This window comes from Protopterus annectens, chromosome 1.part2, assembly GCF_019279795.1.
Source record: "Protopterus annectens isolate FY-2018-M chromosome 1.part2, PAN1.0, whole genome shotgun sequence".
Classification (NCBI taxonomy): Eukaryota; Metazoa; Chordata; order Ceratodontiformes; family Protopteridae; genus Protopterus; species Protopterus annectens.
Genome location: NC_056727.1, coordinates 551,316,229 through 551,333,165, shown reverse-complemented (window position 1 = coordinate 551,333,165; position 16,937 = coordinate 551,316,229). Strand labels below are relative to the sequence as shown.

General features: G+C 39.9%; 2 protein-coding genes across 2 annotated transcripts in view; one reads left to right on the top strand and one right to left on the bottom strand.

Moving 5' to 3' along the window:
- NINL (ninein like) overlaps nucleotides 1–13,454 on the bottom strand; it is a 1,970,063-nt gene extending 1,956,609 nt beyond the window's left edge. The window contains exon 1 of the mRNA XM_044057633.1: nucleotides 13,150–13,454. The gene's annotated coding sequence lies outside the window, so the exon portion shown is untranslated. The remainder of the gene's footprint in view (nucleotides 1–13,149) is intronic.
- A 102-nt stretch (nucleotides 13,455–13,556) lies between these two features.
- EIF4A3 (eukaryotic translation initiation factor 4A3) overlaps nucleotides 13,557–16,937 on the top strand; it is a 635,526-nt gene continuing 632,145 nt past the window's right edge. The window contains exon 1 of the mRNA XM_044060170.1: nucleotides 13,557–13,823. Within this exon, the coding sequence (XP_043916105.1) occupies nucleotides 13,673–13,823 (151 nt within the window). The 5' untranslated portion in view covers nucleotides 13,557–13,672. The remainder of the gene's footprint in view (nucleotides 13,824–16,937) is intronic.

Sequence of the window (16,937 nt, the reverse complement as noted above, 5' to 3'; positions counted from 1 at the left end):
GCTCCACAAAATAGCAGAGATGCATCCAGGTGTGCCAATAGCAATACCATATCTGCCACTTTCGAGGTGCCATCCACCACATTGGAGTAAGCACATGTACATGTTAGGGATAGATTGTACAGTAGATAACTGTGAATCTCCAGTTTTCTGTACCTTCACAGGCAAATTACCCAAGAGAGATTTGGAAAGTTCCATAGTTAGGCCCCCACTGAAATTGAATCATAGGAGTTAGGTTGTTCGGCAAGCTTAAAATAAATGTCGCTTAAGCACGTCTGCTTTATAAATCTGTCTAAATCCCTGGATGCCCTGTTACAGGGATGGACAGAGATGCACTTCTTAGTGGTTGCTACTACTACCATGGCATCTGCTAGGGGGACCCTTGCTCCAATGTGACATACTTCTAGGAGAAAATAACTATCTTACTTCCCTGGGATCAGTTCTACCATGTTAGGAACCTTCCAAGCCCACGCAAGATCACATCAATGAGCTTGTCAGTGGGCAGGACCATACAGGCAGTAAATGAGACAGCTCCAAAAGCCTCAAGGAATATAGGCTCCTCTTTGGAGGGGACTTGCTGTTTCATCAGTTCAAGGATTTCTCCATTTCATGTGGCCTTCTTCGGGGGGAAGCTCCAGAGAAGGCTTGGAACGGGAAACAAACAAGTGAGGTCCCTGAAGGATAAGTGAGGTTTGGTGCCCCTGTCAGACAGGATTTGTAGAAAACACTGCAGGATCCAACGGGAGTTAGGATGGTGCAGAGTGTGTGTGAGGAATCTCTTCCACAAAACAACAAATGCATAGATCATGAGGCTCTTCAGGGGGGCATCTTGTGCCTTCAGGCACTAGACTTTTTAAAGCTAGAGGCCTTATTGGACAACCTAGAGGAAAGAAACAACTACAACACTAAAAGGCAGTATATCTACCATATTCCAGGAAGGTACAACAAATACAAAGTCACTAAGCAACAAACAACAGAACACCAATACAATTTTTCAAAAGATGTGTACGCATATATTTTACACACACTATTTAAAAACAAACAGCAATAGATAGGAACTAGTCCTTTTTTAATAGAAGAAAGTGGAGAAATGTCAGGAAGAAAACCCCCAAAGATTTGACAAAAAAAGTCACAACATACCTAGAAAAAAAGGTATACAGTACTATGAACAGAACCCTAATAGAGATATTGGAGAAACATAAAAGCAATTAGACAGTTGTCTGAATGTGAGTGAGCCCTTATGGATCATGTCTTGACCTTAAAGCCGGCAAGCAGGAGGCATTTTAGAGACAAGAAGGAATTAAGGGTAGGGGGAAGTGCTGGAGCCCTGGTTCCAAGAGCAGATATGATAGCCCATACACTGAGTCAGATGGAAAAGACAACATAGGATCTTATTTTGTAAGATGTTACTAGGTATGCTGTAGAGCTGCTTGTAGTGCAAGTCCAGGCAAAAAATAGCATTTTATTTCTGGCTTCCAGGCATATTTCCTGGAAATAAGCATTCTTTAAAAGGTTTGGTTCTCTGCCTAGTAGAATGGAGAAAGGGTGTTCAGAGAGCTGCATACTCCTATTTCCAATAAGTATGCCAATTGGTCTGTCCAATCACTATGTACATTGTTGAACAATAAATTAATTGTAGAACAATAAATCAGAGACAGGGCTAAAGCAAGGAAAATATATCTACATGTATTTTTTGAGCACTAAGATGTGTGAAATTTATGTCATTAATGACCATTGGATGATTTATGAGAAAATAAGTTCTCAGAGGGATACAGAATCAAAGGAACATTCTGCAAAAATATGGACTATAAGTCTGGCCACTCAAACACTTGATGGACTTGTTTCTGTTAGTATACAGAGGATTTACAATGGGCATGCTGATCTGTCCATCCAATCAGTGTGCAGGGTTCTGAACAGTAATGGCCACTTATTCTATAATAATGGTGCAACAATGATCTATGGAACAACAGCAACTTCTGCACCCCCTTCCATTCAATGCACTTCGCTCTAAATTTTATCAATTTACTGAAAACAGCATTTATATAGAACTCCTACAATACTTCTGTCAAACTGACTCCTAAAATGTTTAGTTCTGGTCTTGGGAATGCAACTGCTCTGCTCTATATAACTGGGCATATGCATGCTCACCTAAATCTAGAAGTCACCCCTTCACTAGTCCTTACTTATTCAGTGTTTGACTCAGCCATCACCCTTTCCAGAATCAAGTCACCTTTTATCTGTTCTGTGGTAGATTTCTAGATATGGCAAAGAACAGATCCAGTATAGAATAATCTGTCTCCTCCTCTATGCAAGTTAGTTGAGGTTTATTGCAGAAGTAAGTGTATGACTCCGCATTTTCACCATTTTTATTAACAGTATACAGAAATACTATAGCAAAGTTAGGCTAGTACAGTAATATAGATTACTCTGCTTGCTAAACTCTATATCCAACATTTCCGGAGTAATAGAAACTGCACAACAGCTTTAATGTAATTCAAAAACATTCCCAGCATCTTCTATTAACAGAAAAAAAAAAAAAAAAGTAAAAATAAGACTAAATTATACGGACAGAAATAAGGCTTTTATTCAGAAACAAACAGATGAGTGTCCAAGAACATATTTCCATTACACAATACATCCTTAGGTTATACTACCACAAAGGCTGCATATTCTGCAAAACCATTATACCTCATTACAGACACTGATCAAAAAATGTTACATGCTCGTTAAATCTGCTATACCTCACCAACAATGAGAATGCATAACACAGCCCAAATCTTTGACCAACATCTCCAGCCAACTAACCACAATAATCCACAAAAGTTCTGGTTCAGCATAAACAGCTTACTTTGTCCAGGCCAATCCACTACACCACCCCCTATTGGGGCAAATCCTGACAATTCACAGCAAACTGCAAATGCTTTTAATACCTACTTCACAGAGACCATCCAATCACTAGCTGATCAACTTACAGCTGATGGCTCTGCTCTCCCAACCTTTGCTGATAACCCTCTTCCAATACTCCACTTGCAGCTAGTCCCAACCTCCCTCATCTGCAACCGTTTACAAGTTAAAACCATCTACACCATCAGCTGACCAACTACCTGCTGAATATCTGCAAAAAGCAGCCATAGCCATAGCATATCCTATATCACTGTTGATAAATAGAATCATACAAGAAAACACCATTCCAGCCATCTGGAAAATCTCCCACATTATTCCACTACACAAGGGTGGAAATTCCATAGAATATTCTAACTACTGTCCCATAGCACCACTCTCCCCTTGGCAAAAATAATGGACAAGTGCATCCATAGACAGTTACTAGACAATCTACTTCAGAATAATCTTCTGGCTAAGTGTCAGCATGGCTTCAGACCCTTCCATAGCACAACTACTGCTCTCTTATCCTTCACCGACTGTATCAATTCTAACCGTAATAACAATGTTCTCTCTTCAGCACTTTTCATCAACCTTTCCAAAGCGTTTAACATGGTCAACCATGATCTACTTATCAATATACTAAAATCTTTTTCTCTCGATACAATGGTTACTAAATGGTTCCAGTCCTATTTCGAGACTAGACAACAGGCTGTCCTATGGGACAACAACCTACCATCCCATCATCCTGTTACCTTAGGTGTTCCCCAAGCTCCATATTAGGCCCCCTCCTTTTCTCAATATTTATCAACGACCTAAACCAAGCTATTCCCCAAGCTAACTGCATACAATATGCAGATGATTCTACAATAATCTGCTCAGCTAAATCTCAATCCCAACTACAGACTCTAACCCAAAAATGTCTATTATAACAGAGAACTGGTTTCTACAACGCTGCCTCCTCTTGAACCCCCAAAAAACCAAACTCTTGCTCTTTACTCCCACCAGGAAGTCACTCCCACTCAATTTCTCAATCTCATCCAACAATGGCATACTCATATCTCCTGATCCAACAACTAAACTTTTAGGAGTTACTATTGATAAACTTTGATACCCACATCAACAATACCATAAAAATTGTTAAGAAACTAGGATCTCTTTACAGGATTAAACCCTTTCTCTCCCCACTAGCTAGAACCACTATTGCCCACTCCCACCTTATCTCCACACTTCTCTATGCTTCTTCCATATATACAAACTTGTAAAAATTTAACCTGAACAAGCTGACCAACTCATAACAACATTGCCAGATTTGCCACTCCTTCTCCTGTCAGGACCCATCACTGCTATAACCTGAAACAATTGGGTTGATTCTTGAGCTCATAGGTTCATACCAGGCCATCTGCCCTAGGGCATTTATAAGCCTAGCCAGAGCGTGTGTGGCTTTCACCACCCCTTAGGATGAGAATACTATACCCATTAGTTTACTGTGCCTCTGTCCAGCAGTGATACAGAGATGATTCCCAGGGTAAACCTACGATCTCCCATCCACTCGTCAAGATTTCTCTTGAACAGAGTCAGTGAGGGGCTCTGCCTCACATGGACTGGGATTCTGTTCCATAGTGTAGGGAGGCTCTGGGTGATGAATCTGTCCCTCCAGCACGTCCTATTTATATCCGTGTTGAGGTTTAAGTCTCTTGCTCTCGTGGCTCTGGTGGATTTGGATTTTTGAGGTGGAGCATGTCCATTAATTCTGGGTTGGACATGGCCTTGTATGTCAGGCACATATCACCTCTGAGCAGACGGTATGCGACTGAATAGAGCTGGAGTTTCTTCAGTCGGGCATCGTATGACATATGTTTGAGCCCCTTTATCCTTTTGGTGAGGAACTTTGGGGTCTTTCCAACTGCTGCAGGTGTCGGGTAAGGTACATTCCGAATGGGGCGTTGTACTCAATCATTGGTCTGATAAGTGAAGAGTACAGGGGTACAATGACCTCTCCTGATCTGGATGTGAATCCCTTCATGATCAGGTGGGCAATGTAGAAGGTCTTCCTAACCACTTTGGCAATGTGAGTGTCAAAAGAGAGGTTACTGTCAACTTGGGTTCCCAGGTCCCTGATAACTTCTTCCGTGTTTAATGGATTACCACCTATGTGGTAATTAGGGCTTACCTTGTTTTTCCCAAAGGGTATGACTATACATTTTTTGGCATTTAGCTTAAGGCCATGGCTCTGGCACCAGTTATCCATTTCTATGAGACCTTTCTGGAGGATGTCTGTGTCTGATGGAGTGTCAATTATGGTGCCCAGTTTGCAGTCATCTGCAAATTTTGTCAGCCACAATGGCCCTATGTTTGGCTGCACTTCAGAAAAATAAATGCCGAACAAGAGGGGCCCAGGACTGAGCCCTGTGGGGCACCGCCGTGACCGCTTAGAGTCTGACATGGCACCAGCAACTCTAACCCTGTGTGTTCTGTCCTTGAGCCAGTTTGCAACCCATCTTGTGACATATGGGTTTACATCTAAGCTGGTGAGCTTTTCTATGATGCCCGAGTGGGGTATTTTATTGTGTCGAACGCTTTTGCTAGGTCAAGGTAGGCTGTGTGAACTGCCTTACCTTCATCAATGGCCTTAGTGACTGTTTCGAAAAAGTCGACCAAGTTCAAGAGGCAGGATCTGCCCTTGACAAAGCAAAATTGGGTAGGATCCAGTGTCTGTAGGTCCCCAATGTCTTTATTTAGGAGTTCCATAATGATCCTCTCCATAGCTTTGCAGACAAGGCTCGTCAAGCTTATGGGGCAGTAATTTCCAGGGTCCGTAGAAGCACCGCCTTTGTGGAGTGGGACCACAGTTGCCGTACGCCATTCTTTGGGTACGTATCCTGTAGTAAGGCTAAGATTAAACAGCAGCCTTATGTGTGGGTTTAGTTCCTCATTGAGTTCATGTAGCACACAGCCGGGGACACCGTCCGTCCCATTGATGCTGTATTTTTTTTGCTTTAGAGAGAGCAGCTCTCACCTGGGCATCTGAGATGTTTGGGAGGCTAGACTCTGGTGGGATAGATATTTCTCCTTTTGGGGGGGGAGGGTGAAATTTGCACTGAACCTGTCTGCCAGTATGTTGGCAATGTCTGTGGGTTCAGTGATTTTTTTATCATTTTGGACTAATTCTGAGCATATCTGGGAGTTTCCACCCAGGTTTCTAACATAGCTAAAGAAGGCTTTATGATTGTCTTTTGTGTCATTAGCGATTTTTCTCTCAAAGTTGGCCTTGGATGATTTTATGAGTGATCGTAGTTTTTTGCTAGTATTTATCAGAGATGCCTTCCCATTTAGGGATTTTGCTCTGTCATGTAGTAGCTTTCTCCTCTTGTTGTAGAGTTTGTTTATGGCTGGAGTCCACCAGACCGGGTGCCTGCCTTTGGTGGAAAGGGTCTTGATTTATTAGGGATTGCTTGATCCATACATTCCTGGAGGTGCTCATAGAAGGCATTTGTAAGGGTTTCAGCAGCGTGGGTTGTGGTTTCCACTGGCTCGGGGGCCTTGAAGGATACCACTCCAGTCTTAAGAAGTGTGAAGTTTGCTTTTGAGAAGTTCTTCGCTGTGGTCTTTTTGCTGGGGTGGGGGCGGATGTGGATCTCCAGTGAGATTAATTTATGGTCTGATCTCACCAATGAGGGATATACTTCCGGTGTGGAGCATTTTGTCCCCATGTTTGTGATGATTAGGTCTAGTATATTTTCTCCTCTTGTGGGAATGGTGACTAGTTGTTCCATAGCATTTGAGTTTATGAACTCAAGGAACCTTTGGGCTAGGTGTTGGGGCTTGAGTAATGTTCCCAGTCTATGTTTGGGTAGTTGAAGTCACCCAATATGATGGTGTTTGGAGAGACATTTATACTCTCCAGTGTCTTCAGGAAGGCTGTGTGGGTTTCCTGAGTTTGAGAAGGTGGTCTGTAGCATGTTACAAACTGTAGGGCAGTTTTACCTATGGTTAATTGCACCTGGATGGTCTCCGATGCTTCGTTGCCACTAACCTGGAGGTGTGGGTATCCTTTATGAATATGGATACTCCCCTCCTTTGTGGTTCGGTCCGATTTTGGGGCGGAACGCATGATATGAGGTATAACCTGATAGTGCTGGGGTGCTCTCAGGAGCCTTGAACCAGGTTTCAGTCACAGCACAAACATCGATGTTCTCCATACTGAGGAGGGCTTCGAGGGCTGCATCTTGAGGTTTAGACTTCTGGCATTGAGCAGTATTACCCTTAGTTTTTCTCCATTTTTGTTTTATAGGGTGGTAGGTTTATCATTTGAGCCTTGCCTAAAAAGGCACTATGGGGTGGCAAGAGCCTTTGCCAATATCCGGAAGCCCAGGGTGACAGGTGCAAGCCGCCCTTGGCAGCGTGGCTTGTCAAGCATGTCATCCCAGGCAGACAGACATTGATCCCCTTAGAATGACACCAGTAATTAAGCCAATTATTAAAGCTGATCATTTTGTCTCTGTATTGTGGCATCATTCTTGGTGAGGGTAGGATACTGCTCAGGGTCAGGGTCATACCGCCTGGGCTACATAATCTGAGAGCTCCTCTATGTCTCTTTTCATGTAGTCCAGGGAGGTGCGTCTCAGGTCGCTCACACCAGCATGGACAATGACTGAGTCATACTTGTACTTGCTGTGGAGTGACCCGAGTGCTTGTGTTATGTGGCGGATTCTAGCCTGACAGGCAGCTAACTGTGATCTTTTCCTTGTTCAGTCTGGTGAGTGGGACGTCAGTGTGTCTGACTATGGAGTCACCTATAACAAGTGTGTCTGGCATTGTGTTTGGCCTTAAGGGCTGTGACTGTTTAGCACACTGACTTTGAGAACTATGTGTTGCATGTCTTATGTCTTGAGGTGGCAGTTGCTTGGGTGTCTGCTTTGGAGGCCTCTGTAGTTTTGGTAGATTTTTGATCAGTGCCTCCGAGTATGTCTTTGTGTGTTTATGTGTTTGTTTTGTAGTTGTGATAGTTCTATGTGAAACTGGGTTTGTGGTGTGAGTGGTTTCCTTCTCCTCCTGTCTGGTCTTGCCAGTCCTGAGTTGAGAGAGCTCAGCCTCCAGTTTGGCTATATAGTTGCATCTCTCACATGTATTTGTGTTTTGTGGGAGAAGGAGTGGGTTGTCTGTGTACATGAGGCAATTGTAACATTGCTTCAAGATGCCCAGATTCACCAGCTGAACAGGAGAGGACGCTAGCAACTGACCCTTCGACATGCTAGAAAAAGTGAAAAAGTTTGCTGTGTAACTGAGTCAGAAGGGACCTATAGGGAAATGGGTACTCAAGGGGATTCTAGGCTAATGTAGTACTTTGTTTAGTATACAAGTACTTTACCTATATAAAATGCTTTAGGAGCAAGTGCTGAGCTATTGAGATAGAGAATAGACTGTTTAGATTGCAAGTAGAGAAGTTCTAAGGGAAAAATTGAAGAGCAGACTTTACGGAGCCAGAAATAGTTTAACCTTGTTTAACCAGCGCTAAATCACGCTAAAGCGGGCTTTATAGCAAGGGGTTGAAAAGACCTAGGAATTGACCCGAAATGGCCAATACACTACAAGTTTCTGGCTGGAACCACTGCTCTAGGGACAAATAGGCTGCTCAGTGCTCCCCACTCCCACTGGTGAACAAAGAAGCTTCCCTTTATCCAAATAAGGATATGGAATAGCACAGGAACCAAGCCAAAGCCCAGAGATCAGCAAACTCTGAAGACTGGACTATTCTAGTTCAGTAAGGCGGGAAAACAAGATTTTTTTCTTTTTGCAGAAAACAGAAGAAAACAGACAGTAAATGCTTTTAAACGGCTAGCACTTGAGTGTGTTAGCCTACAAGTAAAATTAAGCAACAAATAACTTTTTAAAAGTGCAAAACAGTTAATCAACACAAAAACAGTTTAAATAGAATGCAGAGCTGTATAAACAGGCAAAAAGCAGTCGCTAAGCAGTAAATAATCAAAAAGCCAGAAAAAAAATACTTAAATCAGGAAAAAGTCACTCTTTTGCTCTCTGCTGCTTGTAGAACTCTGCAGTACACCACAAGGAGCTGTGCTGAGTTGAATACAAGCGAAAAAGCTAAAGCGGGCTTTATTACAGGGGGCTGAAAAGAGCTAGGAATTGACCCAAAATGGCCAATAGACTACAAGTTTCTGGCTGGAACCACTCCTCTAGGGACAAATAGGCCGCTCAGTGCTCCCCACTCCCACTGGTGAACAAAAACGCTTCCTTTTATCCAAATAAGGATATGGAATAGCACAGGAACCAAGACAAAGCCCAGAGATCAGCAAACTCTGAAGACAGGACTATTCTAGTTCAGTAAGGCGGGAAAACAAGAATTTTTTTTTTTTTGCAGAAAACAGAGGAAAAACAGACAGTAAATGCTTTAAAGCAGCTAGCGCACTTGAGTGTGTTAGCCTACAGGAAAAATTAAGCAACAACTAACTTTTTAAAAGTGCAAAACAGTTAATCAACACAAAAACAGTTTAAATAGAATGCAGAGCTGTATAAACAGGCTAAAATGCAGTCGCTAAGCAGTAAATAATCAAAAAGCCAGAAAAAAATACTTAAATCAGTTATAACAAATGCTCTGAAATATACTGTACATTTCCAAAATGTTTGAGAAGGACAGTCAGAACACAAGAAGGTTCAGGCGAAAGAGAGAAGAAAAAAAAAGTTTTGTTTTACTTTTTGAAAGGGAAAAAGGAGAAACAGAAGGCCTTATCAAATGTTCTGTCTGTATTAAGCAGAATGAGCTAATGACACTAGACTGGGAGGTGTGTCATAGTGGGGGCGGGCAACTGCAAAGCCACCAAGTATAACAGCAAGACACCAACAGGGAGGGAGGGCGGGCAGGACAAAATAGCCTACAAGACAGCAAGCACTACAGAGACAAATGAAAGTTTTTAAACAGATAAGGATTTGTGAAGATACTGAATAGACAAAGTGCTTTATATATATTAAATTGTAAAAACAGTAATCTGTAAAAATAATCAAAAAAATCAAGATACTTATATTTTGTAGCTCAGTTGCAGTCAACAACTTCTCTAGTCTGCACTGTGTGCAAAAAAACAGAAACTTTTTTTTTTTTACAAGAACACAAAAGAACCAGCCCCCACTAGCCAAGAGATAATTACACAGAGGAGATGTTTCAGTTTACACAATAGCCTACAATACAGCAAGCACTACAGAGACAAATGAAAGTTTTTAAACAGATAAGGATTTGTGAAGATACTGAATAGACAAAGTGCTTTATATATATTAAATTGTAAAAACAGTAATCTGTAAAAATAATCAAAAAAAATCAAGATGATACTTATATTTTGTAGCTCAGTTGCAGTCACAACTTCTCTAGTCTGCACTGTGTGCAAAGACAGAAACATAGCCAGATTCACTATAACCAATTCACCATTGCCCACAAGACCCTCTAACAACCCACTAATACCCCAATTCTTTCCAGCCTCATTACCCAATATAAAAACCTCAAAACATTAAGATCATCTAATAAACTGCTTGTATTAACATGTAAATCTAAAAACATGGCAGGAGATGCCTTGTTCTCTAATGCAGTGGGAAAAAACTGGAACCATCTACCTTACGAACTTACATAACTGTCCTCTTTTACACTTTTTAAGCACAATCTGAAACTCTTATCTGAAAACTCACTGGTTATGTCCCTGTACAAATCCTGACTAATCCTACCTGGCTCCCTTCTCTCTCTCTCTCTCTTGCTATAGACCATTATATCTGCTCTGACTTCTTTAAGTATCCACCTATTACTTATCCTTTACAAAGACATATCTTACCCTTCACAGCTAATTTAACTTGCATAGCCAAGTCTTTTGTAAATAGTGCGTAAATACCTCATCTAATTGCTTCCAACAAATGCTGTACAATCTGTGCAAGTTGTTTTTTTTTCATAACTGCTGAAACTTTAAGTATGTATCTGTACCATAACTTGTTACCTAAATTTATTTTTAAACTGTGTAAATTTTTCAACTGTTGAAATCTAAGTTTGTATCTGTATAATAACCTTTACCTGAATAGTTGTACTAATGTAACTTCTTGGAGCTTATCTCCTCGGGACTATACTGAAAATGGACATGCATCCAGTTAGACCATCCCGGTCAACAAATGTAGAATAAATAAAAAAAACATTAATGCCTCTTAAAATCAAGGTTTACAGACCCAAGTTTTCTGTAAGCCTCCAATATCCCAAAAGACATTCAAATCAGTGCATCTATCTACCTTTGGTAACTACAGGATTTTAATCTAAACACAACCAAGCAGCAAAATAAGTAAAGGCTTGCCAATACCTTCCTACATGCTCTCCCATCACATTGCCTCAACTTGCAAAAGTACATCTGCGTTTAGTTTTTATGTCTTCAAATTTTAACCTTGTCCAAATACCAAATGCCAGTGAGTTGTAACAGTTCTGGTAATTCTGCCTTCTTCATGATGGAACCACAGCTGGAGAAACAGCCTCTTTCTGTTAGGCATATACACATAGCAGACCAGCTTTCAAGTGTACCCTTAATCCCCACTTGCAAACTGAATATATAACTGACATGATATTTAAAAAAAAAACTCCAGGTAATCATACAATTAATAATATTTTAAAACCAACTCCAGTGGCACTGAGGAATAAAGCTCAGATTATGTGGAGTGGTGATACAAAGGGGTGGTTCTGAGGCATATGGGTGGAGCACCAAGGCACAAATGTAGTGGCCTTCAACAGTAGTATACAATCACATAGAGAAAGAGACCACCCCAGTGACATGAGATGCACATTACCCCACCCAGGGAAAGGGACAGGAATATAGAAATAATCTCACAGGAAATTTTAAACAAATGCATAAAGTGTAGGTGAAGGCAAAAGCAATCCCATATGGCTGAATAAATGGCAGCCCCTCAGTTCAGCTATTGGCCTCATGGTTCTGGGAGACCCTCACAAAAGGACTGAAGTCCAGTATTGGGAGGCCTGACAGTGAGCAAGCATAGGAAAGGGCACCCAGGAGTAAAAAAAAAAAAAAAAAAACAGATTCAATACAGCATCAGCATTTTACGGACACAGTGTTAAACCCAGTGTACAAGCTACAATTTTCACAACCAACCTGCTGTATCCTACTACTGCAGGAAAAAGCTACATGTTTTCACTCCGCTTATACGTGAAATTCAGTGTGCCATAAAAGCTAAATTTGCTACAACCAAATCTGATGCATCGCATTCAAAACTAAGTGCAACGTATCAATGTCAACAACTTAACCCGCTATTTATGAATTTCAGTCACTGACGTGGTTTAAACGAATTCCACTGAGATAACCGATCATAATTTTGAATATAACAAGCGCAACAGAAAAGACAAAAGGTAACACGTGTATGCATTACTTATTATTTTAATATGTTAACAAGTTAAATGGATTTTCACATGTCAAATGTAAACTTTTAGCTAACTTATATGCAAACACACGTGTGTGTGTGTGTGTGTGTGTGTTTGTGTACGTACATACATATACACACGGGCAGATATGCACGCTATTTGATGACCAGCAGGTGAACAAGTCATCTGACGCTTTTCAGTTATTTATTATGTTTACTAAATGAAGCAGAGTGCGAATCCACATGAACCAATTTCAGGTTAAGACGGTTGCACTATGTAGTTTAGTGACTTGCGCAAGGTCGTACGATAATCAAAATGAACTGGAGGGTTCTGGGAATCAAACTCAAGACACTTTTAGATTAAAATATATATGGTACTTACGTATTATCGCAATCAGATTTCGGAGGTGGCATAGTTTATGTTTTCGGCGAAACTATGTCTGTTAATAAGAAGGGGAGTGTAAACTGTTAAGCAGTATTCTGTCAGATTGTTTGTCCCTTTACCAAACATAACGTAAATAATGTTTTGCTGTGTTCAAGAAGTTTGTCAAACTTTACTAGGAATTCCTCCCGTATTAATGTGTTTTGATAGGGGGTGTTAAGGGAAGATGGAGACACATGATTGGATCAACTTCACCAGTGTTGGAGAATATATCAAATTCGACCGCAGACGAACATGAGTCACTGTGTAGTACGGGAACAAAAATATGGGGGTAATAAGTGAAAAGCCACATATGCATATAACAACAAACGAACATGCAATCTACAAGTCTGTCTGTTTTTAGACTTACAAAAATCAAGAGTAACTTACTTCTCCAAACTCTTTTAAATAATACATCATGGAAAAAATTCAAAAAATCGCCTTACCTATTATTTCCAGTCGATATCGCCCGCACCATGGCTTTGTGCCCTTTTATGATAATTCGCTATCCATTGTTTTGTTAATTCCCACAAGTTACGCGGCAAAGTAGATAGCACAATCCAAGTGCGATGGAAGATTAAATTACTATCCTTTACAAATTACAAAAACAGACTCTTTACAGTTATACCCTTGTACACGTTCCAGCTGTCTGAAGCTCCCGGGATGGTTTACATTGGCGACTGTTGCAAAGTTCAGCGAGAACGAGGCTATCATTACGTTGAAGTCTAAGACCTGGACAATCTACTCCAGTACCACCCCTTTCCACGAAATCACTTAGAATTGCTTTCAAGGTGGTGCCTGAAAGGTGGAACCAAAGCTCTTGGATAGTCACGTGATCACGTCTGTCTCGCAAAGCTCCTCCCTATGTGACGTGACTACGCTTTGTGTTTCTTTGTAATTTCAGAAATCTGTAAGTTTAGTTACTTGTCTGAGTGGTTTCTTGTGTCTGGTTCGTTGAGTAAATTGATCATGACTACCCTAAGCTCAGGAAGAAAGCGGATTTTAAAAGATGAAGATATGACCAAGGTAGAATTCGAGACGAGTGAAGAGGTGGATGTTACTCCAACTTTTGATAATATGGGCCTGCGGGAGGATCTGCTCCGCGGCATTTATGCATATGGTGAGTGGCAGTCTGTTTTTTGAATGGAGCCTCCACTGTGGAGGATTCTTCTTTTTAAGTTTTTGATTAACATTTTGAGCTTTTATGTTAGCGAGCTCATTTTTGATGGGTCCTTTCAGACAAGGATTTCATTTGTATTGGGTCATCACTGGTTTAGATGGTCAATGGTTGATCAAACGTTTACTTATTTCATCTGGGCAGTGAATGAAACTTTAAAATACAGAAACGTAAGAATCTATTAAAGTACTTGTAATGGTACTACAAATTCAATAACAAGCTGTCATGTTTTATAGTGGGAAGCTAATACCGTAATGTGCATGTAGTTTATAAATATGTATTTCTTGTAATTTATAGGCCGATATCGTTCTGTCCTCTTGTAGGTAATAATGAGATCGTCTCAGTTTAGTCAAGTATATCTGACTACTTTTTCGATGTCATGCTTTTTATTATGTTAGTAATAAGTAGACGCTCCGCGTGTGCTTACTGCCTTCTCCATGCAGTCTTGCCTACCCAAGTAGTAAAAGGGAGATCATGTGATATGCAAGATCCAATAACATTACAGTTTCTTAAAGTGACTTTTATACATTCGTGGTTGTTTTATTGTTGTAATGCCTCTTTCTGTGGTGTTGCCATAATTGTTTGTTTTATGTTCATTTTCCGTATTTGTGCAGTGCTTTACCTTCATGGAATGCTATGTTGTATGCCCTCTGACCTTTGATGTCAGGTAAGGTATTTCACTAAAACAAGCCACCTCAGTGACTGAAAGCAATTCTTAGAACTATGGGCGGTTTTGTTCGTCTTCTTAGTCTCATTTTTTTTTTCTAGTTGTAACACTCAATTTGTTCTCTTAACTTTTGACTTTGGATTTTAGAATCTTTACATGCATGACGTTTATTTGCGTTTAGCAGGAAGTTCTGCTGATTATGCTAATGAGATTATATGTCCTTCTCCATGCAGTAGTGAATGGCATTTGGGAAATCGCAAATAGTATGGGTTCTGTTACGATGCAGAGAATTTCTTTTGCTGCTTATTATTAAGCAAACTGGTTAGTGTACTATTATTATTTTGTGCATGCTGAACTGTTATCACTGATTCACAGCAGTGCACTGTTGCTTTTGTTAATGGTTTCAGTGTCCCTAGGAGGTGTACAAGTACGGTAGTTCTGCTTTGTACTAAGGGGAGAAAGTTGCTGAATGGTACGGGTCAATTTGAAAATAGCTATGAATATTAAGTTAGGAATGACTTTTGTAGTAATTCTCACAGAAGCTGCCTTAACACATTGATATGCCTCGGTTGCTGTTGGGGGGGGGGTTGGTGCATTATATAAATTCTGTGTCGTCATCCGGATAAGTTATGAAAAACTTATCTATCCCAAAGATAAAGGTGGAATGGGACTCCCAGATGTCAGACTATATTATGAAATCATCAAATGGAGTAGAATAATCAATATTGCAGAATATACTAAGGATCCCACTAAATGGTACCTGATCTGGGTGAAATTATATTACAACTATATTAAAACGTTACACTTTACCAAGGCACTCCCATTTTTAGACAAAAACTCTAGGAGGGTGTATAGACTACAAAACGATATAAAGGAACAAATTACAATCATACAAAAACTCCTTGACTCCTTGAACTTACTTTCTGCATACATGACACTTAACATCTTAACCCCAACATTAAATTGAGTAACAAGTTGATCAATTGAATCCCTACCCTATGTTGAAGGACAAAGTGGTATTGGATTTTTTTCCATTTAAATATAACTCAGTAAGTAACATGAGGAACACATTGAAACACATTGAAACCATCACCCAAGTATACAACTATTTTAAGACAAAGGAGGCATGTTGCAAATATTGGGAAGGTATTAATATTTCAGACTCGGATATAGCTACTTGTAAAACGTTATGGGATCTGTTCAAACGTAAAAAAAATGATATCGAATGTATATAAAATCATTCTTTCTATTAAATGCAACAGAGAAGCTGTGCATTCTAGCTACTGGACAAAACAGGACTCCACCATTACATCCAACAGTATTGCCCAGGCTATTCAAAAGTTCTCCAAATTTATTCCTCTTCAAAAGTTCAGATACACACAACTTATGATCCTAAACAATGCTTACTTTACACCTCAGATTCTGAATAAGTTGTATCATGATACGCCAATTCTGCTCCTTGCAAGAAGCAGATATCATACACATATTTTGGAGCTGTAAATGCTCATACAAGCTCTGGTGTGCCTTAAGGGTCAAGTTAGAAAAAATGGGATATGAAAAAACAACCTTATCATGGAAATTTGCTCTTTTACATATTCCCCCAACAGGTCTTAGAAAGGAACATATACATCTTTTTATAACAATATTTATGTTAATAAAATATTACATCATTTTGAATTGGAAAAACAGAGGTACACTGTCATGGGAATGTTTTAAACAAGTAGCTAGAAAGCAAGTATTAGCGCACAAATATATTTGGTACTCCATGAAGCAGCAACCCCTACAGAAGGATTCTTGGAAATTTTTAGTGGATGTTATTCTGACATGAGGTTAACAAAAAAAATATATGAACTCTGTTCGGTAGGATGTAGATGAGACTTCTATATAATTGTTTTTCAGTGTATAATTTGTATTTATGTTTATGATCTTCTAGATGTTTTTGTTTTTAATATGTATTGTTAAAAATAGTTAAAGAGAATTTAAAAAAAATAAATAAATTCTGTGTCGTCCTTTGCATGAGACTGTAAACCAAAGTCCCTTCTGCTCAGGTTGATGAAAAAGATCCCAATGCACCTTCTGCTCAGGTTGATGAAAAAGATCCCAATGCACCTATCAGAAAAAGGAAGGGGAGGTTCCCTGATGCCCTTGCCAAACTTTCACTAGTACAAAAAATGCTACCTTGGGTCTTCTGAAAAGAGGTCACTAGCCTAGTGAGACTGACCTAATCAATGAAAGGTAAATAGATTGAACTGTTGTATTTCTGAAGAATATCTAATTTGGCATGCAGTGCAATATTGCTTCGATCACAAAACTCAATGCTAATGCTTTTACATTGTTTTATTCTGTTACAGTTTTAGCCCATGAAAAATAAAAGCAAGTCTCTAGAAAAA